Source organism: Planococcus citri, chromosome 4, assembly GCF_950023065.1.
Source record: "Planococcus citri chromosome 4, ihPlaCitr1.1, whole genome shotgun sequence".
NCBI lineage: Eukaryota > Metazoa > Arthropoda > Insecta > Hemiptera > Pseudococcidae > Planococcus > Planococcus citri.
In genome coordinates, this window is record NC_088680.1 from 71,305,711 (window position 1) to 71,331,857 (window position 26,147).

Genomic DNA, 26,147 nt, shown 5'->3' on the forward strand with positions numbered 1-26,147 from the left:
CTAAAACCATTACGCCTTTCGCCAAACGTACGCCCATCAGCCCATGAAACAAAGTATAAAACGTGACATCAGCACGTGCAATCTTTTTCGCCTGCCTTTTCACTCACGGATCGAGATTAAATGTTGCCAGAAGGAATGCTCGCATTCGTTGAAACGACATAAGAACAATTAAAATTACTAAAAATCGAAAAAATACCATGAAACTCGAGTCAAAAACTCACTAAACTCACAAAATTACCAGCTGATAAAAATTATGAAAAATTGAAAAAAGATCACTTAAAATAGACGAAAGTTCGTAAAAATTGCATTCGAATTATAAAAGTTTGCAAAAACTGCGCAAATGTTGTTAAATTTTACTCAAAGAAGTTGGCCAAATACTTGAATAGGTGAAATTGGTCCTCGCTCTAATTTACTTCCTAATGAGCTCAGATGATGTCTCTCGATGAGAAAACATCCCTCAAAAATTTTTGACCCCCCCCCGGCCACTTTTTCGAAATTCATTTTTCAGTAAGTAAATGTAGAATTACACTGTCAATTTGATTTTTTGTTCTAGGGGCCAAAAATTGCAAAAAAAAAACTGTAATAAAACATAAGGTTTTCATTTTCATTTTTTTTTTCAGAGTTAAAATTCAAAATAGACGTTGGGAGCGGCGTAAAATAAATCAATTTGATAAAAAAACGCACAAAATTTACAAAAATAATCACTTTTAAAATTCAAAAATCTGCTCGCGACTTCGGAATTGCTCAAAACGTTTTGAAACTGTTTTCAATTTGGTAATGTTTCGTCATTTTTTAAAGCGAATTTCATTTTCAATAATTCACCAAAAATCGAAAAATGCAATTCACAGAGCTCGTACTTCATTTTTTCGAAAAAAAAATCAACTTCAGTAACCCAAAAAGAGCTCGAAAAAAAGGTAAAAAAGTAACCAACAGAAGTAACCCGATCAAAACATTTCAACAAAGAAAAAAAAATCATTTGAAAAAACACAGAATTGGTTCTTAATTTTCAACGGTTGAATTATTTTGAAAAATTTCTTGATATGTATTTTTGGTAACAACGTCAGCATTTTTGTAATTTCTGGCAAAGTAAAGCAAGAATGAAAGTTTTAAGTAAAAAAAGAAAGAGGGCTTTTTAGAATTGGCAAAAAATTGATAATTTTTGGCAATTTCTGGCAAAAAAGCAAGTCTTTTGAATACTTATTTAGGTTTTTTTTTTTTTATTTTTTTTTGAAAAAAGAAAATAAAAATCTTGAAGATGACAAAATTTTTTTCAAAAAGCAAAAATTTTACAAGTTTAGCAAAAATTAGTAAAATTTTGGAGATTCGCAATTTTTTAAAAGAAACGGATTTTTTTTAATTGCTAAGAATCCAGAATTTTTTGTTGATTCTCAAGAAAAGCAAAACTTTTGGGGAGTTTTTGTAGGCGAAAAAAAACACGAGAATTTCTGACAATTTTTGGCGATAATGAAGACTAAAAATTTCAGCAAAGCGCAGAACTTTTTGGAACAATTTACAAAAAAATGAGACTTTAGAATACTTTTTGAAAAAAGAAAGTGAAAACCTTGAAAGATGCAACATTTTTTTCAAAAAGCAAACATTTGACAATTTTGGCAAAAATTAGCAAATTTTGGAAATTATTGACAATAAAATTACACTTTTTTCGCGATTTTTTATTTAAAAAAATGCTTAAACAGGATTTCTCGACAATTTTTGAAAAAAGTAAAACTTTTGGTCAATTTTTGTAAAAAAAAAAGTAAGACTTTTTAGAATTTTCAGCAAAACAACCGAGAATTTTCAACAATTTTTGGCCAAAATAAAGACTGTAAATTTTAGCAAAAAGCAGAACATTGGCAAAAAATACTTTTTCACAATTTTCGTTGGAAATGGAAAACTTTTTTTTTCAATTTTTCAATCGAAAAGTAAACTTGGCATGAAAGCGAGACTTTTGGATAATTTTTAGAAAAAAATGAAGGCTTCACAGTTTTTGGTTTTATAAACAAGATTATTCGAAATTCGAAAATGTTGACAAAAAATGAGATTTTCGATATTTTTGGCAGAAAACGACACTTTTGGAAAGGTATAACAAAAATGTATAACAGTACGAGTATCTCAAATTATTCACTCATTAATCCCTATTGTTAGTGTTTTTTCTTTAGGGTTGTAGGTATAGATTTTTAATTTTTTCCCCCCATTCAAATGCTCAATTTTTTTCTCATTCATGGTCGATTTACCTACTCGAATCTGACGAGCAAAACAGTCGGTCTTCTGAAAGAACCGTATCTACGAGTATGTTATCTGTAATTTTCGAGAGGGACCTAGGTAAGTAGGTACTAGTAAAATGAATCGTATTTTATCGAAAGCTCGGCGCACAAATACGATTAGGTATCTAAAAGCTCTCCAAAACAAGGCTAGATATACTCGTTACTCGTACACCAGCAGTTCTAGTACGCTCGATAATCAATTATCGAAACATGTGTAGGTAGTTACTCGTACAATGACTGACTGAGTTAGTTGCGGACTATTATGTTTCAAATCTTATCTAGAAAAAAGTAACTCGTAAACGTCGAGTACATAATATAGTACTCGTAATTGACTCTCTTCAGTCTTCGGAATGAATTTCAAAGTCATTATTTAGAAAATTTAGAGCACTCTGATTCAAAGTACATACGTACATACGTACGTACTACGATGGTTGAGTCAGGTAATCGTTTTGATGACCAATATCTATGCACCTGTACTAAGGTATAGAGCCTGCCCCATGCAACATCCACATACCACTATACCAGGGTTTACGACCTCAGAATTTTCAACAACATACCAAAGCCATAGGGATAGGGACGGAAAGAAGTAGCAAAGGTCCTCGAATATTTCTCACACTCTGATCAAACAGTGTCTTGTTGTTGTAGTTTTTTATTCCATTTTTATCACCCTTTTCTTGCCTCTCCGTGTTTGGCTTCGAGTAAACATTAATGCTCCTCAAATATACGCGTACCTATGTCCTACACGACTAAAGGGTGCTACTTGCGTACAATAAAAATTACTAAACGCGAGTCCACCAAGGTAAATTGTAAAATGTAAACAGCGAGAGGACCGGAGGAGAAAAATTTACGATTTACTATCTCGCGATACGATACGATACAGATATAGTTTACTTATCAGTTTTTATATCGTGCGGTTAAAAAGCGACGACAGACGATATAAAAAAAAAAGACAAGTAACTAAGTGTTACATGATGGTAGGCTAAATAATAAGTACAAAATATGTACAAATACATCTACATTCTAACGTGTGAGTAGATGTGTGTGTCTGTGTACATGTACATGTGCTATGAAGAGTATACATCTATCTATACGAGTATAACTGATTAGCGTTTTGACATGTTGAATACGAAGTAAAGCTTGCGCACACTGTGTACTTAATGTTGTTATAGGCCTAAGCTGTAGGTATTTGTAGGCTAACGAAAGTTTTCACTCGGCGCTTAGGCTAGGATTAGCTTAATCGCAGACGATTTTTGCGTCGATCGTTTGGAAAATATGTGTATATAGTCTACTACACACAGACACAGCCTGCAGTATAGCCGGCATAAGCATAAAGCTTAACATCTAAAGATACCCATCGATTACAGATCCGAGGGTTTATATGTCATTGTCGTCATTTTTTATCGACTGCAAAATACACAGGTGTGTTTCTGTTTATACGGCCATCTACGAGTTGTAGGTAGTCGAAATAAAGCAATGGAGGAGATGAAATTATTTTGCAACAAATGCTCGACAATCACATTTTGAGTCACCCTATAGTTGTTTTTTTCGATTTTTAAAAGAATTTTTTGAAATGACCGAAATAGCCCATTGAGTCATTCCACGTCGAATCAGTGACCGATTTTCCATCATTCGTCATACAAGAATGGTACAAGAAAATCGAAGATTTTGCGTTTCAACATGTGACTTGCACACAATTTTTTAAACTTTACAAACGTAGATCAAAAGATCATGCAAAAATTTATCACCTGTCAAAATTTCAAGTGCTAAAGTGCGTTTTTCGATTTTTGGTGAATTTTTGAAAATCCAATTTAGGCCAAAAATGAGGGAAAAAATCAAAATTTCACCAAATGGACCAACAAAGCTGAAATTTGGGATATACCCTATTTTCGACGTGCCAAATCGATTGGAAACGGTTTCAACCCGTTTTGAGCAGTTCTGGAGCCTCCAGCAGATTTTTGAAACTCGAAATTCCCTCAAAATTTCATCAAATTGGACTTGTAAAGCTAAAATTTATTCTAAAAACTGATTTCAATACGCTACGAAGTACTGCAGGTGAATTTCAAGTCGTTTTGGAGCCTCCAGCGACTTTTTGAAAATTCCTAAAGCCTCCAGCTGATTTTTGAGACTTGAAATTCCCGCAACATTAATTTATCAAATAGAGTTGGCAAGCTGAAATTTACTTCGCAGACTACATTATGGTTTCAAATGGTTTTGAAGCTTCCAGCTACTTTTAGGAAATTTCAATTTTCCAAAAAAACGCCATACAAACTTTCAAAAAGTCGCTGAAAACTCCAAACCACTTGAAATCCACCAGCAGTCAACTTCGTAGCGTATTGAAATTAGTTTGCAGAATGAATTTCGACTCTCCATCTCAGTTTGATGAAATTTTTGGGGAAATTTCAAGTTCCAAAAATCTGCTGGAGGCTCCAGTGATTTTCAAAAAAGTCGCTGGAGGCTCTAAAATGACTTGAACCCACCTGAAGTCGTCTTCAGGGGGTGTTAAAATTGGGGTGTAGAGTAAACTTCAGCTTTCCATCTCCATTTGATGAAATTTTGTGAAAATATAAAGTTTCAAAAATCTGCTGGAGGCTTCAGGAATTTTCAAAAAGTCGCTGGAGGCTCTAATATGACTTGAACCCACCTGAAGTCGTCTTCAGAGGGTGTTAAAATTGGAGGGTAGAGTAAATTTCAGCTTTCCACCTCCATTTGATGAAATTTTGTGAAAATTTCAAGTTTCAAAAATCAGCTGGAGGCTTCAGGAATTTTCAAAAAGTTGCTGGATGGCTCCAAAACGACTTGAAATTCACCTGCAGTACTTCGTAGCGTATTGAATTTAGTTTTTAGAATAAATTTCAGCTTTACAACTCTAATTTGATGAAATTTTGTGGGAATTTCGAGTTTCAAAAATCTGCTGGAGGCTCCAGAACTGCTCAAAACGGGTTGTAACCGTTTCCAATCGATTTGGCATGTCGAAAATAGGGTATACCCCAAATTTCAGCTTTCTAGGTCAATTTGGTAAAATTTTGATTTTTTTCCCCTTATTTTTGGCTTAAATTGGATTTTCAAAAATTCACCAAAAATCGAAAAACGCACTTTAGCACTTGAAATGTTGACAGGAGATAAATTTTTGCATGATCTTTCGATCTACCTTTGTGAGGTTTGAAAAATTTTGTGCAAGCCCTACGTTGAAACGTAAAATCTGCGATTTCGGCTGACCTGTCAATCAAAATGACCGCCATTCTGTAAGTGAGGCCAACTTTTTTTTTTGGGCATGTTTGCTTTAAAATGTTCCTTAGGATGTCCCCTTCAAGAAAAAAGTTGTCCCAGTGGATTGGCGGGGGGGGGGGGGGGGTGCAATTACTCCTATTGTCATATGCCGGGCTATAATAATGTTTTCTGGTCAAATTGACTTGATGCTCGATGATACACCAGATCAAGCCTGAGCTCTACGCTGAGGCGTTCCGCAGCCTGACAAGGTTGTCTGTCTGCCTGTTTCGCCTACTCGAGGTCATTGACCCGTCTGTCTAGTTTTTCAAAGTCATCCGTTTGCCCTGCTGAGGTCATTGCCCCGTTGTCTGGCTTCTCAAGAACGTCTGACTAACTGTCTAACCTCTTAAGGTCATTGACCCGTTTGTCTGGCTTAACGAGGTTATCTGTTTTTCAATCTGACCTCGTGAGGTCATTCACCTGTCTGGCTCACTGGCTTTTAAAAATCGTCTGGGTACCTGTCTGAGCTCTTAGAGTGATTATGACCAGTCTGTCTAGCATCTAAAGATAGTCCGTCTGTTCACCTATCTGGCCTCATGAAGTCATTGACCCATCTGTCCGGCTTCTCGCGGTATCTGTCTGACCTTGTTAGGTCATTGACCTGTCTACCTGTCTGACCTTTCAAGGTCGTCTGGCTTCTCAAGGTCATTGACATGTCTACCTGTCTGACTTTTCAAGGTCGTTTAGCTACCTGTTTAGAGATCTTAAGGTTGTTGACCCATGTGTCTGAGTTTTTCAGGTCGTCTGGCTTCTCAAGGGCATTGACATGTCTGGCTGGTTTCTGAAGATCGTTCGTCCGACCACCTGTCTGGCCTCATGAGGTCATTGACCAGTAAGTCTGGCTAAATGTTTGTGCTCTTAAGGTCATTGATCTATACAGTTCACTTTCTGGCATCATGATGTCATTGACCCATCTGACTTGCTTCTCAAGGTCGTCTGTCCACCTGACTAGGCTCTTAAGGTCATTGACCCCTCCATCTGACTTCCCAAGGTCGTCTGGCTACCTGTTTAGAAATCTTGAAGTCATTGACCCCTCTATCTGGCTTTCCAAGGTCGTCTGGCTTCTCAAGGTCATTGACATGTCTACCTATCTGACCTTTCAAGGTCGTCTGGCTACCTATTTAGATATCTTAAGGTCATTGACCCCTGTGTCTGAGGTTTTTTATAGGTTGTCTGGTTTCTCAAGGTCATTGACATGTCTGGCTGGTTTCTGAAGATAGTTCGTCCGACCGCCTGTCTGGCCTTGTGAAGTCATTGACCAGGCAGTTTGGCTAAATGTTTGTGCTCTTAAGGTCATTGACCTATATGTTCAGTCGTTCCACTTCTGGCATCATGATGTCATTGACTCAGCATGACTAGCTTCTCAAGGTCGTCTGTCCACCTGACTAAGCTCTTAAGGTCATTGACCCCTCTATATGGCTTTCTAAGGTCGTCTGGCTTCTCAAGGTCATTGATATGTCCACCTGTCTGACCTTTCAAGGTCGTCTGGCTACCTGTCTAGATATCTTAAGGTCATTGACCCCTGTGTGTTTTTTTCAGGTCGGTTGGCTTCTCGAGGTCATTGACGTGTCTGGCTGGTTTCTGAAGATAGTTTGTCCGACCACCTGTCTGGCCTCATGAGGTCATTGACCTATATGTTAACCTTCTGGCATCATGATGTCATTGACCCATCTGACTAGCTTCTCAAGGTCGTCTGTCCACCTGACTAGGCACTTGAGGTCATTGACCCCTCTATCTGGCTTTCCGAGGTCGTTTGGCTTATCATGATCATTGACCTGAAACCTGACGTTCGGGCTTCTAAAGATCGTCTGCCTATCTGGCTTCTTAAGACTATTGACCTGTCAATAAGGGTTTCTAAGATCGTTGGGTTTTTCAGCAATTTAGTAATGTTGTATACAATACATAAGTCAGATTTGGTATCAAAAAGTCTACTTCAATAAGTAAAAATTCCTCTGTTTAGTAGTTTTTTTCAAGTTTTGAGTCCAGCACATTGTATGCAATTATTTTCAAGTACTTAAAGTCAGATCAACTCTGAACATATTACAAATCCATCTTATGTTTTCTTTGTCAAGTTTCAAAAGTCTTAGGCACTTAAAGGCAGAAGACGTTACAAAGAATTGTACAATTTGTTTTCAAGTTTTCAAAGGTCAGCATGATAGACATTTTGGACGCCCCCCCCCCAAAAAAAACAGCTTCTGTAAAATTCGATCGATTTTCTTCCAAGTTTTTAATAGTCTGACATAATGTAAAAAGGTCAAATGAACTTTTTTCCAAATTTTCAGAAGTCAGCCTCGCTCGGATTGCGGTCTTCAAAATTTTGAACATACCCTCGGCGAAAAAAACATATCCAGAAGAAAAAGTTGAAAACCGGTTCTTATATTAATGCCCACCGGGCAAAATAGATTGAGGCCATTTTCGAACCGATCTAGAGCTTCCAGCAAAAGTTGACCCCCTCCCTCCAGTAAAAACTACGTATTCCTAAAAATGCCATTTGGTCAAAAATTTTTCATGGATCGGGGTGGGAGATGCAATCTCAGAAGGAAAATGCACTACTCTACTGTAAAGTGGGAGGGGGGTTTGAAGTTACTCTCGTGAAATTTTAGTAAATTTTCATGAATATTAAATGGCTCAAACATTTGCTCAAAATCAAGGTGGCCTTATTAGACGTATCAACTCCAAAGGTAATTAGATGTTGAATACTCGTAAATTCTAGACTACAGGTATTAAACATGTAAAAAAAGACTCACCCTAACTCTGGCTTCGGTCAAATTCGTCCACATGGCGATCTCCTCTCTGGTACTCATATCCGGATATCGATTACGAGCGAATGTCGCTTCGAGTTCTTGCAGTTGTTGCGACGTGAAGTGAGTCCTCTGTCGTCTTTGGCGTTTGTTGGTTTTGCAATTATTATTATTGTTTTTGGCGGACGCGGACGACGAGTCTTTCGATGATAACGACGTAATGGTTGTCGTTGATACGTTGATAGTCGAATTACCGTTATCGTTGCCGTCTTCCGATTCGCCGCCGATTGACCTCGAACCGCCACCACCGCCGGCGCCGCTGTTTTCCGTTTTGATTGCAGTATTGCCAATGGAATCTGCTGCAACAGAATATGTAACATACCGTTTCAGAAAATTGCCTCAAAAATAATATCCAAGTTGAACTTTCACACAAAAGTACACATAAACCGTTAAATGGGAATCTATGCGAGACGCAGATCGTTACTTTCCAAGTCCCTTCCTCACAACTCGCATCTTATCATATCTCTCCCAACCGTTGCGTTGGATCTTCCGCAGTCTTTTACGTTTTCCGGGTTGATACTCGTACATATAAATCAATTTCAAATTAATCGCGTATCTTCTATCCTGTCGTCTACATTTATCTGCTTTTAAATAGCGTACAATATGCGACGTTCGCATCACGTAAAAGTAAAAGTTCAAGGCGACTAAAACCTACCGCATGCATGTGCGATGTTTTCGTACGAAATCGAGCCACGAACGTCGAGCCTCTTTCTTCTTTTGCTTAATCCCTTATAATTTCTTTATTTACCTTCGCACGTTTGCGTCGCTTGTTTTGATGAACAGAAAAAAAAACTGCCAGATAATAAATCACCATTTAGAAAGACGCTTGCTCGCTCGCTCGCTCGCTCGCTGCAGGATTAACGCGGAATTTCCTCAAGACTGCCACTATATGCTGAGCTACGCTATGCTATGTACCATAACATTGCTTACTTCGTCTTCCGATTGAACATTAAATAACTAGTGTAGCGAAACAGCTTCAAAAGTAATGCTAATGATACTCTCGAAGTTGGTTGATATCGTTCTTAAAAGGACGAACCGAAATGGGGCTTCTCCAGGGGGGGGGGGCAAATTGGCTAAAAATGCTAGCTGTGTCACCAAAATTTCCCACATTATTTGCTGTTTTACAGACTTTTTTTTTCAAAATTTTTAAGCATACTAATGTTTTTTTTTTTTTTTAGAAATTTCAATCGTGAAACACAAAAGCGAAAGACCCGAGCAGCGAAGCAAGAGCAGAAGCTTTACAAAATTCGTACTTTGAAAATTTTGGCTTCAAAATTGTAGAATTCGAATGATGGTTCTTTTTTAGAAATTTTAGAAACTGAAAATCAAAATACACTCGAGCGGAACGAGGGCAAAAACTTTTGAAAAGTTGGGTTTCGAGAAGCAAAAAAGCGATATTTTTTATGTAAGTAGGTAAGTTCATTTTGCAATAAATATTTTTTAAATCTGAATGGCAGTTTTTTAGAAATTTCAATTTGGGACAAGATCCCCTATTTAAAAAAATAAGTATAGTCAATTTTTCCACCCTTCCAATTTTTAAAACTTTCAAGTTCAAATCAATTTCGCTGCTTCAACATTTGACGCATTTTTTGAATTCGTCATTTTTCAATTTTCTACAGAACGTTTAAAGTATACAATTTTTCATGATTTTGTCAACATAAAATTTTCCAACTTCTAGTCCATTTTTCAAATTTTTTTGAAACAATTTCGTGTGCTTTTGCGCTCGCTTCGCTCGGAAAAATTAGAATTTTACTGCGCAATTTCTCAAAAATGTTTAATAATGAAAAGTTGACTTCAGATTTAGTAATTCAAGAAACATAACCTAACCAAATCAATACCTACAAAATTGGTACCGATGCGAAAAAACGCAAAATAGCGAAAAAAGGTACGAAGTTTCATTCAAAAATACTAAAAAGCACTAAATTTTGGTATTGAAAATTCTTATATATTGAAAAAAAAAATGATTTTTTTGTACCTGATCAATTGTAAATTTTCTGAAGCTTTCGCCCCCCCCCGTTTCGTTCCAGAAAAATCGAAAATATTCTTTTCTCTTTTTAAATTTCATTTTCAAAGGCTTAAAGGCTGGGGAAAAAACGAAAAAATTGCGAATTTTTGATTTTAGATTTCAGTACTAATCTTGCAATAGAACAATTCAATTTTTTGGCAAGTATAAAATAAAAGCATCGTTTTTGAACATTTGACAATATTCGAAATTTCTGTTTCCAATTCCCCCTTCCAAAATTTGTTCGAACCACATTCGACTAATTAGCATGAAAAATACTGGAAGGGATAGGGGGTCTTCGTCACGCCTCTGGATATGGGTCTTCAGACAGGGTAAGTTTAATGACATTTCTTTCAATTTTGGTACGTAATACTCATTCGATTATCGGTAAGAATGATAAGTCATAGTTTACACTAAATCTAAATGGAGGTTTCATTTTCACACGTAGTGAATTTGAATCTCAGTTTTGAAAATGACCGAGTCATTTGGACTTAATTTTTCAGATTTCAAAATATGCTAATGCGATAGTTTTTCTAAATTTTAATCCATATTCTAGTAGGTTAATGCAGGAATGCTGTGATGATATTTTCTTGACGAATAACTCATCAAATTAATTTTTTTCTAGGGGGAGTGGACATATTTCTCATTTTTACCTTCCCACCAATAAATTAAACTTATACCCCCCCCCCCCCCGTGAAAATATAAAATTTACAAACTTCACAATATGCGTATTGAAATTAGTTTAAAGAGTAAATTTCAATTTTATTATTCATTTGATGAAATTTTGTGGAAAATTCAAATTTTAAAAATCTACTGGAGGCTCTAAAATGACTCGAACCCACCAGCAGTCGACTTAAATAACGTGTTTAAGTTGGAGTAAAGCCTAAATTTTGGATTTCCAACTTTATTCGATGAAATTTTGTGGAAATTCAAAATTTCAAAAATCTGCTGGAGGCTCCAGAACTGCTCATAACGGTTTGAAACCGTTCCCAATCGATTTTACAGGTCGAAAATAGGGTATATCACAAATTTCAGCTTTCTAGGTCAATTTGGTAAGATTTTGATTTTTTTCCTCATTTTTGGGCTAAATTGGATTTTCAAAAGGGTCATTCCACGTCAATTGGACCAAGAAGTGATAGGGGGTTCGGGGATTTTTTTGAAATTTTTCCTGCGGAAAGATCTTCCGAAGGGATGACCAATGGCGCGAATCGCAGCCCTCTAGCCCATTTCCCATTTTTAAAGGCAGTCAGGGGGTGTCAAAGTTTTCAGTGAGCCTAAAATATCATCCATTTCAGCAGTGGATTACTCGATAACCGCGATACCTACCAAAATGGAACTTTTTCTCATAGTTAGAGGTTTTGAAAGGCTTTTTGGGGATATCATAAAAATCAGTGTTGCCACTTTTTTTCGCACAAAAAATTAGCTCAAAAAGTTTCAAAACGTAGTTTTCACATCGTTCCGACTCTCAAAAATTCTGAAAAAAATATATTACGGACAACTTTTCATGCTGAACAACATATTAAAAAATTGGGATGGTAACATGTTGCAAAGTTGATTTAAAAAAATTTTAAGTTTGCGAAAAAATGCGATTTTTTGATTTAAAACATGAAAAAAAGTTTTGATAGGTGAAGTTGACCCCTTTGACCCCTTTGACCCCTATTTTTGCGTCTCTGTTGAAAAAGTTATAAAAACCTCTTTCACTCGATGAAATAAACTCCTCGCAAAAAAATAAAAACTCGAAAAAATTCAATTTTCAATTTCAAACATCAAAAAAAATTTAAATTTATTCAGTCGTCTTATTTTGACCTCTTTCTGACGTATTTCATGAAAAAGTTAATAGAAATTACACTTACAACAAATAAATAAAAATTCGTTCATTTTTTGGATTTTTTCGAATTTTGATTTTATTGTGAGGAGTTCATTTCATCGAGTGAAAGGGTTTTTTCAACCTTTTCAGCAGATACGTAAATGGGTCAACTTCACCTAGCAAAACTTTTTTTCACGTTTTAAATAAAAAAATCGCATTTTTTCGCAAATTTTCAATTTTTTAAAATCAACTTTGCAACATGTTACCATCCCAATTTTTTAATATGTTGTTCAGCATGAACAGTTGTCCGTAATATATTTTTTTCAGAATTTTTGAGAGTCGGAACGATGTGAAAACTACGTTTTGAAACTTTTTGAGCTAATTTTTTGTACGAAAAAAAGTGGAAACACTGATTTTTATGATATCACCAAAAAGCCTTTCAAAACCTCTAACTATGAGAAAAAGTTCCATTTTGATAGGTATCGCGGTTATCGAGTAATCCACTGCTGAAATGGATGATATTTTAGGATCACTGAAAACTTTGACACCCCCTGACTGCCTTTAAAAATGGGCTAGAGGGCTGCGATTTGCGCCATTGGTCATCCCTTTGAAAGGTCTTTCCATAGGAAAAATTTCAAAAAAATCGCCGAACTCCCCTACCACTTCTTGGTCCAATTGACGTGGAATGACCCAAAAATTTACCAAAAATCGAAAAATACACTTTGGAACTTAAAATTTTGACTAGTGATAAATTTTTACATGCTCTTTCGATCCAGCTTTGTCCAGTTCAACAAAATTTCGTGGGAGTCCTATGTTGGAAAGCAAAATCTGCGATTTCGACTGATCTGTCAATTAAAATGGTCGCCATTTTTTCAATAAGGTCAACTTTTTTTTGGCAAGTTTGCTTTAAAATGTTCCTCAAGAGTCCCCTTTTTGAAAAAGTTGTCCCAGAGGATCGGCTGGGGAAGAGGGGAATGGTGCAATTACTCCTACCATCACATGTCGACCTATAAGAGGCCGAGGGGTTCACTGAAAATAGGGGGGAACTCATCAAGTGCTCAGGGGGATCACAGCACCTCTAGGTATAGGTATAAATGTAGAAGTTGGAAACATTACCTTTTCGATCACGCATTCGATTATTGCGCGCGTGCAAAAAAGAAGTCGTCTGGTTATGGTCCATGGACGTATTATGTGAATGCGGAGCATCTCTAAAATCACCCGTTTCAGCCCAAACTGTGAACAGAAAAATACACATTTTTCAAGATTAGTTTTTAGGTAAATATCATATATAGCTAGATTAGGATAGGTTATGAGAAGGGTAAAGCAATGTTCAAATGGGCAGGGGCACGTCAAACATTCAAATATATAGTCCAACTAACTGAACCAACTGAACGTGTCTCTGTCTGATGTATCGGCTACATCCGCGTAATAAAACCAAAGTCACCGGTATCTTTTATAATAACCTTACACATAGAGCATATTTTGTCGGTATAGGTAGGTATTTTGTATTTGCCATTGCCATTGCCGTTGCCAGTTCCCACAATTTACCAACTTCCTTTTCCTATCACCATCTTTATCCATACGTAGACGTACGAGCAGAACAATAATAAATCGCAGCGTACGTATAAAAAGGTACGAGTACGAGTACGAGTGAAAAACGTATACGTATAACGTTACCATAACGTATATGCGATACGTACATGTACGAGTACAATATGTTAACGGTAGCGTAGCAGTTATAGGGTTCAAAATTATGTTTAAGTCACGTTTTACATAAATCTTACACTCGTTCTGTTCTGTTCTGTGTGTACGAGTACGAGACTATACGAGTACATTGCTCATCGTTTACACCACCTCCACCTCCAGCTCCGCCACATCCAACAGGGCGACCGTATTTATATAAGTCATTTTACAATTTCCAAGGTGTCGTAATGCGTCTTCTCATACATATATTAGCGCGAAATAGCATTGCCGTCAACGCCAACACCCGCCTGCTGCGCCATCCCTTCATCATTCGCCTATAACTAGCTGCTGTACGAGTAGCTATAGCTAATAGCTAGTGTACGTACACATACGTATACGATTTTTTTTTCCTTTTTTTTTTCTTCTTCATTCCGACTTTTTGACATATTACAAATTATATCGTCATTAACATCGTGTCGTACACGATGCGACGATTGCGTTAAATTTAAACGTCTTTAATGAGTTACTCTGTCGCCTCCTCCCTGCATCGAGCATTTAGCACCGTTTACGACAACCAGTGTGACGACGACTCTTTTGCACATCCCTATCCCTATGTTCTTCCGAATATCAAGTTATCGTACCTACGACCTCCTTTCCACGATCATATGCGTATCAACAGGTGACGTGAGTCGGTGCTTTTGACGTACCAAGTACTTAGAGACAATCATGTAAAAGTGACAAATGGGTATAACATAAAATTCATTCCAAAGGTCCAACGAGAATTTCAAGTTCATCTCCCCATCTCCTGAATTCCGATTGTAAATGTCAAATTTACAAGTAGGTAATACCAACCTACTTGGAATACTTCACACATCTACATAATCCAACTTCAAGACAAAGTAGTTGAATGAGCTGACGTTTACGAGCTCAACCTATATTATTCCGCAAGTTTATGCATTCTAGAGTAACCAGTCGAAATGGACGCACGAAGCGCTAAATTTTAGCAAATCGCCAATTTTTGACAAATTTACGCGAGAAATGTTTTGAATTCGGCGACAAGAATTATCGTTTCTTCGTATTTTACGAAAAGAAGAGGACAATGCCACCTACTACATTGTTGAGTCTAAACACTTCTATTCAAAGAGCGCGAGCGGCTCTTATTTAAAATAATCAACTTTTTTCATCTCACACTCACAGCAAATTGTCGTTTTTTTTTGTGGACAAAAATTTCCTGAAAATTTTATAGCTCTACAACTTGCGAATAGGTTAAGAAAAATTGTAATATTAGTAAAATCTGAAATAAATTTATATTCATTATTAATTCAATAAATTATGATTTGAGACGTTTCTCAGTTCAATATTTATAGTGGAATGAAAACAATAATTTTAACAATTCAGAAGATGAAAGTTTGAAGTGGCCAACAATAACTATAACCAAAACATTTAATCTTAAGGGTGAAGTCGCCCAAAACCGACCACTTTTTGTAAAACCGCCACCAATCGAAGACTATTTCACTTCACAACGTGGTAAATGGCTTAAAATGTAGGTTGAACCTTCCCCTAACTCATATCAAAATTTTGACGTAAATGAATAATCCTTAATATTATGTTTTTTGAATTTTTTCCAAAACAACTGAAAAACGATTTTTCAAAATTTGGTATCCTAATCCTGACCACCTCCAACAGTAAATGGCTTAAAAGATAGATTGAACCTTCCCCCAACTCATATTAAAATTTTGGGGTTATAGAATAATTCTTTATGGCTTTTTGGAATTTTCTTCCGAGGCACCTCAAAAATGACTGTTTGAATTTGGTACCCTAATCCCGACCACCCTGAATTTACATGATCTTATGGGTAGTCAGGATTAGGAGACCCATATTGTTTTACACTTTTGCAAAAATTTTCTATACATACCTGCGATTGATTATATAAAAATGGCAATACCATCAAAATCTCACTTTAATTACGATCACAAATCATATTTAACACCACAAAATTAGTTATAACAAGTTGAAAATTTTTTGCGATAAAAAATGGTGAAAAACAATTTTTTGATCATAGAATTTCGTCAAATTCAATTTATTTCGCGAGTTTTGGCTTTACAATGGCCAGGAATGTCTCAAATTAATTGTCTGTGATAGAATAGAGGAACACATTTATATCACTTTTCAATAGGTAGCGCTAATAATAGACGAGATATACATGGTGGTTGGGATTAGGCACTGGGCAAAATAGGGGTGTTTTACCCTTACTTACCTACAAAATACTGCCAAATATATTATTAATCTTCGAAATATTTATTTTTATTTTTATTCAACTTAATCGCGATTCGCGACATTCCCGAAGAGAAACAAAATATTTTACATCATACTTGCACCGTAATCGAAGCGTAACTATCGCAATTTTAGGGACGTAAGTCCAGTATAACGTCTCAGTTTTTCTTTACCATCCCTAGAGACGGACAGTGATTTTTAAAGAAAAATTACGCTTCATTCACTCATTAACATACTCGTATTTTTTAAATCTTTCACGCCTTGACGCGCTACGAATATTAAGCATTGTATTTACATTACGCCACTCGAATAAGAATAATTGTTGATAAAAATGAAAAAAACGTCGATCGCACGAACGGAATCTCATAACCTTTGCAATCACGCTAATATCCTCGCAAGAGTAGATATCCTACATACCAATTGACCATTTGACATTAGCACGGATTCTGGGAGGCGTTCGAAATATATTTTCTTAATCAGAACTATCCTCGCAACTTATTTTAAAATTATTTTTTTGAAAAAAAAAAAGGGAAAATTTGAATCATTTCACAATACGTAAGATACGAAACAGGAATGAATTCATAGATAACAGAGAATGATTGCTGATTGAACAAAAATAAACAACGTGTATGCTAGCCAAGCATTTCTCATTTGTAATTATTGGCGCAAGAAATGAGCAAAATGAATCATTGAATTATTTTTGATTTCCATTTTTTATGGCATAAATTTAGAAATTTTTGACATAATGTCCCTAAAATTGCATGATTTACGCTTCTATTCACAGTGCAAGTATGATGTAAAATATGTTACAATGCAAGAGACATACACGAAGTTTAACTGCCTTGTGCGATTCACTCCCTCGCCTTCGGCTCGGTCGCGAACCTTCGCACTCGGCAGTAAAACTTCGTGTACGTCCCTTGTATAGTAATATACTATTACATTAAAATTTACATTAATTAAAATTAAGTTCTAAAGGGTACAATTTTCTAATGGGTCTCGTTAATACACCAGTTTTTACTTTAACGTTTGCTGAACGAATATTTCTGTCACTGCTAATGAAGCTGATCCACTACACCTAATCTCCATTCATCTCTCAAAACGTCCTCTTCTATTAAAACAGGCTCTCCAACACTTGGTACTCGACAAACAGCGTTTCTTTGAATAGAACTATCCTTTTTGCATAAATTGGATAAGTAATCTTTATACCAAATAGACCAAAATAAATTATTTTGAAGATTGGCTAATTCAGATCTCATACTAGCAATACCCAATTCGTTGTCGACTGAAATATGACTTCGATTATAAATGAAATGAGCTGGAGTGACGACATCTTCAAGGTCTCCAGAAACATACGTGAATGGTCTCAAGTTTAATACATTTTCGAGTTCTTTTAACGTTGTTTTCAAGTTTTCAAAATTAACCATGCCAGAAACTGATTTTTTTATACATTTCTTCACTGACAGAATCAAACGCTCATAAACACCTCCCCCCCATCCAGGGAGCATTTTCAGGAATGAAGTTCCATTTGATATTTTTTCCTAAATTTTCTCTCCAAATGTGATCGATAAAAGATTTAAATTTTTTAAATTGTGCGGCGTTATCAGAAATATGTAATCTTTTTTGGCATGTTTCTCTCCATCAAGTCAGAGAGAAATATTAATTGAGAAATCCAATTCATCCATTTCCATTTTCAGATAATTATTTTTCAAGGAAAAAAACCTCTCCTATCCAAACGCCGGTGACAATGCTGGCAAGAACGAAACTGAAAGGTTTTGTTGGGGTGGAGGGGGGGGGGGGGGGGTCTGACCAAAAATTTACAGACCAATATGAGAAAAAAAATACCAATTTTGCCGAGTAAAACGAAAAATGAGAAAACAATTCGGCCAATTGACAGTATTTATAAGCAGGTCCAAGTATCCTTTTAGCCTATCATGACTCATAAATTTTGTTTGGTGTTCCTGTTTAATTTTTAGAAGCCTCAGACATGGAAGTTTTTATTCAGTAAAAGAGAAAAAATTTAGCCTTTCAAAAATTCGTATTTTTGATAAGTAGGTAAGTATTAAAGCAATGTTTTTCTGTGTTTTTTTTTTGACATTTCAACTTTAAAAAAAGCAAACAAGGCGAACTGAGGGCAAAGATTTTCGAAAATTTGCATTTTGATGGGTGAAATAAGAGCAATGTTTTTAATACGATGAGTTTGATTTTCTTTTTCTCGATTTCAAAATTTTAGAATATGAACTATGGTTTTTTATAAATTCAAGCTTTCAAAAATGTGTAATTCAAGTTCCCAAGAAGTCACAAAATTAGCCTCTTTATTCAGACTAAAAATTCTCAAAATTTGCCAACTTTTTCAAAATTTGACAACAGGGGGAGTGACCCCCTTGGTTTCATCCCTGAATGCTGGACCTCTTTTGTATAAAGCCCTCCACAACATGAGAAAACATTTTTAAAAAATGAAAAAATACAAGGTTCAATATTATAGGGGGGAGAGGGAACCTCAGGAAAATTTCTGCATGAAAAAAATGGATCATTCAGAAGGATTCTGACCAAGGAGGTACTGAGGAAAATTTTTTCACGAAGTTTTTTCTTTTGAATTTAAAAAAAAATGGTGAATATCAATTTTTTTGTATAATTAAAATTTCAATTAGAAAATTGCGATTTTTTGGGTGGAAGGGGGGAGGGGGAGATTTGAGGTGTTGACTGAAAAGTATATTCATTATTAAACTAATAAAAACGCTATCGAGTGAACTCTCCTTCCCCAAAGTCAGAAAATGAAATGATTTGCGCCAGTTTTTTTTTCATCCCATAATAATTTCTTGGTATAAAGAGTAATGAATTTTGATTTTATAAAAGATTGAATTATCTGAAGAAGGTGTCCTTCAGAAAGTCCTGCTTCCCCCCACTTTTTTCATGATGTCCCTGTTTGTTTGACACTTTGTACCTACTCAATTTTTTCTATTTTTTAATCATGGTACAAAAATTTTGAGACTCCCCCTTAGGAAAAATATTGAGGTAATTTTGGAAAAATAGCTTGTTTTTTTCATAGGTACCTATTTTAAATCAAAATTTTTTGAATTTCCCATTTATTCTTTCCTTATTTTGAAAAGTCGAATTTCTAAAAATTCTCTCAAGTGATGATGAATGGGGGGGGGGGGGGGGAGAAAGAAATCTGAACATCTGAAAATTTTGAATTGAAAAAAATATATCGAAAACATGTTTTCTCAAGTAGTGAAAAAAATCTTCTGTCTTTTTTTCTGTTTTTTAATCACGGAACAAAAATTTTGAGACTTCCTCTTCAGAAAAGGTTGACGTATTTTTGGGAAAATGATTTGTCTTTTCATATTTCGAATCAAAAATTTTTGAATTTATTCTTGACAGTTTCTTCCCTTAATTTTGGAAATTTTAATTTCTAAAACTTTTCTCTCAAGTGATGATAAATTTAGGGGAAAAGATCTGAACATTTGAAAAATGCGAATTGAAAGAAAAAAAATCGAAATGCTTTCTTTAAAAATCACCAAATCATCAAAAAAAATTAAGAAATTTAAAAAAAAATTGAACAAAACTCAGCCATCACAAAAAATTGTAAAATTTGTCAGAAGTCAGAAAATAACCAAAAATTGATGAAATTTCCGTAAATAGCAAATCAGCATCGATGATAAATGTACAGCAGGTGGAATAGAAGTAAGGGCAGGGAGTTGCAGCATGATTAACATTCAAATGACGAGCGTTTTTTACCCGAAAGCAAAGTTCTGTGATAAAGTATACCAAGAATGGACCGTGAGCTAAGGGTGCGGTGCAGGCGTACCTAACACGAATAATTTCTAAATAACATCTACATAATATAATCAACAATGTGGTCATGTACATACATAGCTTAGCTCGCAAAGGGGAATTGTGATGACATCGATTTGGACATAGGCAACTGGGCATAACCGCTATGTTTCGGTGTTGTTGCTGTGGTCTAAGAATACATATATGTACGAAAATACATCGTCGTATCGCAGAAAGAAATAATACTTTAGATGATAATGATGATGAAGGAGGAGAAGGAGGATGAAGAAGATGAAGAAGAAGTTAAAATGAAATGTAGCTGGGGTTCGGACAAACTGCATGGAAGGCAGAGTATGAATGATGATGGTAATATTGGTAATGCCTGTGTACGCACTCGTAATGTATACATTGCATACTTACACTATATACAGTGTACAGTGTACATGTTGTCATCGCGTATGTTACCAATTACCATAATTCATCTAAATTCTAATGCGATGAGAAATGAGAAAATAGATAGGATGCGAGCAATATGCGCCCAATCGTGGGGGAAATCGTATAGTGCCAGTTGCCACTGCCACTGTCAGCTATCCATGTACATTTAAGACGATCACCGCCTAGATGACAAAGTTTTGGGTCCGTCAGATGCGACAATTGCGAATCTGTGCACTGGAAGAAGGGTAGAAGGGCAGAAGGGTGGACCGTGGACCGCTCTATCGCTATCAGTTTTCTGCCAAATAGTTGCACTGGTGGGTGATGGGTGATGGGGTGTAGCCGAGATTCAATCTTATTTAACGACGTATTTCGTCGCAATTACCCGAACAAATTATTTATCTGATATACGATATATAGGGGTGTGTAGTGTGTATAGTGTGTATACTGAATACACGAGTAAGTAGGTACACTGTATATGTAAAAGAAGAAAAAAGAAGGGAGACGGTGTTATTTATGGTGTACCAGTAGCGCGCCCCTTTGCCCTATTCGACGAAACTATTTCACCCTTCGTTAGCTGGGTAAACGCGTTCAAATAACTATTAGTAATTTGCCGGCCTCGGCCGCGCACGACCAGAGGGTGTGCGCTGTGCGATGTGCATTCGGGTAACCTCTTCGTTAACTGCGGCTTAAGGCTTATATTATACTAACTGATGTAAGCGTCTGACTCTGGAGCTGGTGGTGTCGCTGTTTAGCCCTTTTTTTTCGCCTTTTCCTCCTCCTCCACCACCGACTCTATTTAATGCCAAAACAAATAACGATTTAAAATCTCATTCTAGTCGTGATGTGATCAACCACCGATGAAATTAACGTCGCTACCCCAACCCCTGCACGCCACCGCGCCTCGCCGTCGAGTTATTACACCTCGATACGCTTCGTTAAGACGAATTTAACCAATTTAAAAGATTTGCAAAAGAGAAAAGAAACAATATCCAGTCATACTTGATTGCGTCCCGCTCTCGGCTGTGCCAATTGTTTTCGCTTCAAACCACCACTTTATTGGTTGGCAATGTAAATTCCTTAACCCCTGCCTAGTTGAAATCTTAGGTATCCAACCTACCAACTAACTACCTAATGTTTTTTCTTGGAATTCGACGAGTACGCGTATCTTCACGATGTTTATTTAGCAAATTAAAAAAAAAACAAAGATTCAGGATTCATTATTTTTAGCAACTGATGATCAGAGGCAATCTTTTAACCCTATTATTGACCTATCCTTGACAGAATTTAATAAAAATCACACCAACTCCATCATATTTAAAAGACATTTTCTTCTCCTTGATAAGTATGAAGAATTCAGTCATATATTTACTGATGGTTCAAAAACTCAACAATTCACTGGATGTGCAATTATTCATGGCGATGTATCTATCCCCATTGATCTTTCCTCCCTTTGCACTATCCTTACTGCTGAACTATACATGCAATTAAATCTGCAATTTCATATTCCCTTGATTTTTCTTTAAATAATGTTAAAATTTTTCCTGACTTACTATCTGCTCTTTCATCAATAAAAAACTATAAGTCAAAGTATTCACATCCTATATCACTTGAGATCATTGAACTCCTTCAACTCTTCCAAAATAGCACACCCATACTATGTTGGATACCTCTTCACACTCCCAGATTCAAGGAAATGAGATAGCAGATAAAATAGCTAAACAGGCACACCTCCACCTCCCCCTTGCCAACATACCAATCCCTCTATCTGATTTGAAACTCCATTACAAAACACTAATGCATGAAGTATTTCAATCTTCATGGTTCAGGTCCCAAGTTCAAATAAACTCAAAAGCATTAAAAACACCACATCTCTATGGAAAACTTCTGAGCAACTTCAACGTAAATCTGAGGTTCTTTTCACCCGACTCAGGACTGGCCACTCCCTTCTCACTCACCAATTCATATTCCTTAAACAGCCTCCACCATTATGCCCAGAATGCAACAACATCCCCCTAAACATTGCTCATTTACTAATAGACTGCCCTTCCTACCAGAATTAACGCTCCAGACACCTAAATTCTAACCATCTCCAGGTCCTCCTTTCTGACAACCCTTCTCACACAGACCAAGTTATTAAATTTCTAATCTCAACAAAATTTGATAAAAAAATTTAAAATTGTATGTACCTACATACTTAACTTTATTTCCTGTGTATAACCTAATTTTAAGCTTTTCACTCGTAAATACGAGCCTCTAGCCAATAAGTTGCTGCATATGGCTCATTAAATAAAATAAATAAATAAATAAATAAAAATTTGATTTTAATGGCATTAGCATTTTCAGTTTTCAGGAAATTGTAATATTTTCAAAAATACGAATGGGGTTCAAGCGAGGCGAGGGCAAAAGCGCTCAGAAATTCACAATTCTTCATTTTTCAGGACATAATTTTTATATTATCAGAAACAAACAAATTTTAGCAAAAATTAGAAATTAGGTATCGTTTTCGAATTTTTGGCGAACAATAGGACATTTTTTGATATTCCAGCAGAAGTTGGGACTTTCTAGCAGTTTTGACTGGGATGTACTCGTAAGTACTAGAGACAGTTTTTTTTTTTTTTTTTGAATAAATTCATTATTTTTGATGCAAGAAGTCAATTTTTCTACTCTGTAACTTTTTTCGGAGTAAGGAATATGAAAATGATATGCTTGAGCCAAGCAAGGCGAAGACTTTTGAAAAATTATAATAATTCAAGAAGTAAAAACTCGTGGTTTTTAGTCAATTTTTTATTCATTTTTTTCCATAATTTTTTCAACCGAATTTTCAAAAAGCTCTCCACTCGATTTCACGGGAAATTTTTCAAAAAAATTGAAATTGGAAGAAAAGTATGGGTACAAAATATTTTATTTCAATTGAAATTATAATAAAAAACAAAAAAAACAGTAGGTACAAATGAACGAAAAAATGAATTTCTCAATTTTTTCACTATTTTTTCACTACTTTCACTACCTGTTATTATACCCTGTGTTCACATAGATAAGTAATTTCTTCCCAACTTTCCCAAATTTCTCAACTTTTTTCCAACTCACTCAATTTTTCTCAAAAATACTCAACTTTCTGCCTAAATTTTTCAGTTGAGAGAGAGGAAGAGAATTTGGTGAGGCCCCCCCCTCCCCACCGGTTCGGCACGCCTTTGATGATGATACAAAATAAAACTGAGTAATTTTCTGAACCCACGCTCTCCGATTTCAACGAAACCAAGCCTAAGACCCGTAACCAAAATTTAGGTTCTAAAGTCCATTCTTGACAAATTTAGTGTGATTTTTCGAGCCCTCATTTTTTTATTTCAAATCAAGATTTTCATTTCTGGTCAGAACTTTTTTCAAATAACTCCTTTTTCAAGAAAGCCCGCTTTCTATTTCCTAAAAATTTTGACCATTTTGTATCCACAGAGACTCCCAAAGTTGAGAAAAATCAAAAAAGTAAATGAATGATTCTAATCTCAAAAAAAAAAAAAAATCGATCAAAATTTTTTCAATGTAACAAACTCCAAAAACCTGCAGAAGGCTTTAAAAATTCTCGAAACCATTACAAATCTATTTAGCACGATAAAAATAAAGTATCCATAAATCATGTTTCAGTTTCAAACCGCATAGGCTATTTTCTTGATCAAAAATTTTTGGATTTTTCTATAAAAATTGAGTCAAATTTGGAAACGAAATTTAGACCTAGAAATTTGACGTGATCAGATAGTATACTTTAAAGCACATTTTCATACAGTTTTTCCAATAACTAAATCATTTCATTTCAAGATGAATTATTCAGCTGTCGTTTTCAAACCTCCCATGAAATAAATAAGTACCCAACTAATTAAATAGATTTTTAAAAAAATGGGCAGGATTATCTCAACATTGTCTCAACCGATACGATAGCGATACAAGAAGCCGGATTTCGATCGAAGAATACACTATAATTAGAAGAACATATATACGAGTGCGCGCAATTCTGTCACATTTCACTACATTGGACGGATTCCAAATTTTGTTGACTTTTCCACGGGGCTTAAACTTGGCTCAGGCGAAAATTCAACATAACTCCGACTTAATCCCAGCGCTACGATGTAGAAATCTCTAAAATATATGACTCTTTGAAAACTATACTCGTATACGAGGAGTATGTGTATGTACCTAAACACTACCTACATCAGACTCGGGCACGATATCTATTTTTTCCTTCTTCTTCGTTTATAGCTTTTCGAGTGTTTTTGATGCTTCCACCGACACTTTCTATTCTTTTCGCTTTATTTAGACTTGTCATTCGGGTCTGTGAAAGAGTTCGACCCAGAGATCCTTGTACGCGATCATCTCGGATTATATGAGAAAGCGAAAACAAAGGTTGGGATTAATTTGAAAAATATGCTCGAGAATTTCAAATTAAATGAGGATTTCAAACAGTAGTCGTTCTACATAAGAAAACAGACCTACACCCATTTTGAAAATTGTGACCCCCCCCCCCCGAGGGGCTTCCATATCAAAATTGGCGTCTTTCAACTGATAAAAACAGACCTCTTTAGGTCCATGTAGGTAGAAGTGATTTTCCTATCTTTATAATTTTTTTTACTCAAATTACAGTACCTCCTCATTCTAATAAAATCTTAATTTTGAAAAAAAAAACACAAATTGGTTCGAGCGAAGCGAAGGGAACAGTTTTCAAAAAATTTAATTCAGGGAATAATATTTCATCGAGTCGTTTATTTTTATAGGATCATAACTCTTTGAAAACTTCGAACAGTTATTCTCTCAAAATTTCAAAAGCTTTAAAAATTTATGATTTACGAATTTATTTTTATGATGTGAGAAGTTATTTTTCAATTTCGATATTAATTTTAAAAAGAATAAAATATCAAGAAACGTAGAAATTTTTTTCCACTCGATCTTTTTTTCAAAGTCGAACCCACTAAAACGGACAGAATTTTTCAACAAAAATGTTGAACAATAAATTGCCAAAAATACTCTAAGAATCAACAAAAAATGATGCCTAAAATTAGAAAAAATTTCAAAAGTGTAATGAGTAAAAATTGTGTAAGATCACTGAAAATCGACAAAACTTGACAGAATTTCAGTAAAAATGATCAAAAATGCATAAAAAAGTACAAATCAGCCAAAAAATGTAAAATTTTGATAGTCAAAACTTAAAATTTAGCTTAAATAACAAAAAAAACAAACTTTGAAACCCTTTCAAAACAGAAGTAAAAGCAAAAAAAAATTCGTTTTTTGTAGTGGTGGGATATTATCGATATTTATCGATATATATCGATATTTGCCGCCGTCGATATATATCGATATTTTAAATCCGATAATCGATTATCGGAAAATTTTTAAAAATTATGCAAAAATCCTGTAAATAAATTGTGCGAGGTGTTTTTTGCTCTTTTTGAGCATTTTCAGACTTTTTTAGTGTAAAATAGTGATTATCACAGCTATTAATGGTAGCCATGGGCCATGGGCCGTATCTGTAGAATGATGAAATGTTGACATTACGTCATCAATGTCATCATTATTTTAAAAAGCGCCAAATAGGTACCTAGCTAGATACTGAAAAAGCAAAAAGTAAGGAATAGAAACAGCTTAGAGATGACTCAGTTTCTCTTTTCATCAAAAATCAGCTGTTTTATGGTCTTTTTATGAACGTCAAAAACATCCGATATATATCGATATTATCGATATGAAACCTCCGATATTTTGACGATATCGATATTCCGAAATATCGATAATATCCCATCACTAGTTTTTTGAACTGTTTCAAGCTTTTTTTTGGCAAATTGAAATTTAATCCCTTTTTAGTGTAG

At 35.4% G+C, this 26,147-nt stretch overlaps 1 protein-coding gene across 3 annotated transcripts in view; it reads right to left on the reverse strand.

Moving 5' to 3' along the window:
* The window catches only part of LOC135845705 (pituitary homeobox homolog Ptx1-like), a 61,313-nt gene that overhangs the window by 12,736 nt on the left and 22,430 nt on the right, over window positions 1–26,147 (reverse strand). For 2 of the 3 annotated variants that reach the window (XM_065364487.1, XM_065364488.1), the window contains 2 exons: window positions 13,255–13,371; window positions 8,276–8,628 (listed from right to left, as the gene is read on the reverse strand). In XM_065364487.1, the coding sequence (XP_065220559.1) occupies window positions 8,276–8,628; window positions 13,255–13,371 (470 nt within the window). The remainder of the gene's footprint in view (window positions 1–8,275; window positions 8,629–13,254; window positions 13,372–26,147) is intronic. The other variant, XM_065364489.1, reaches the window with a different exon arrangement.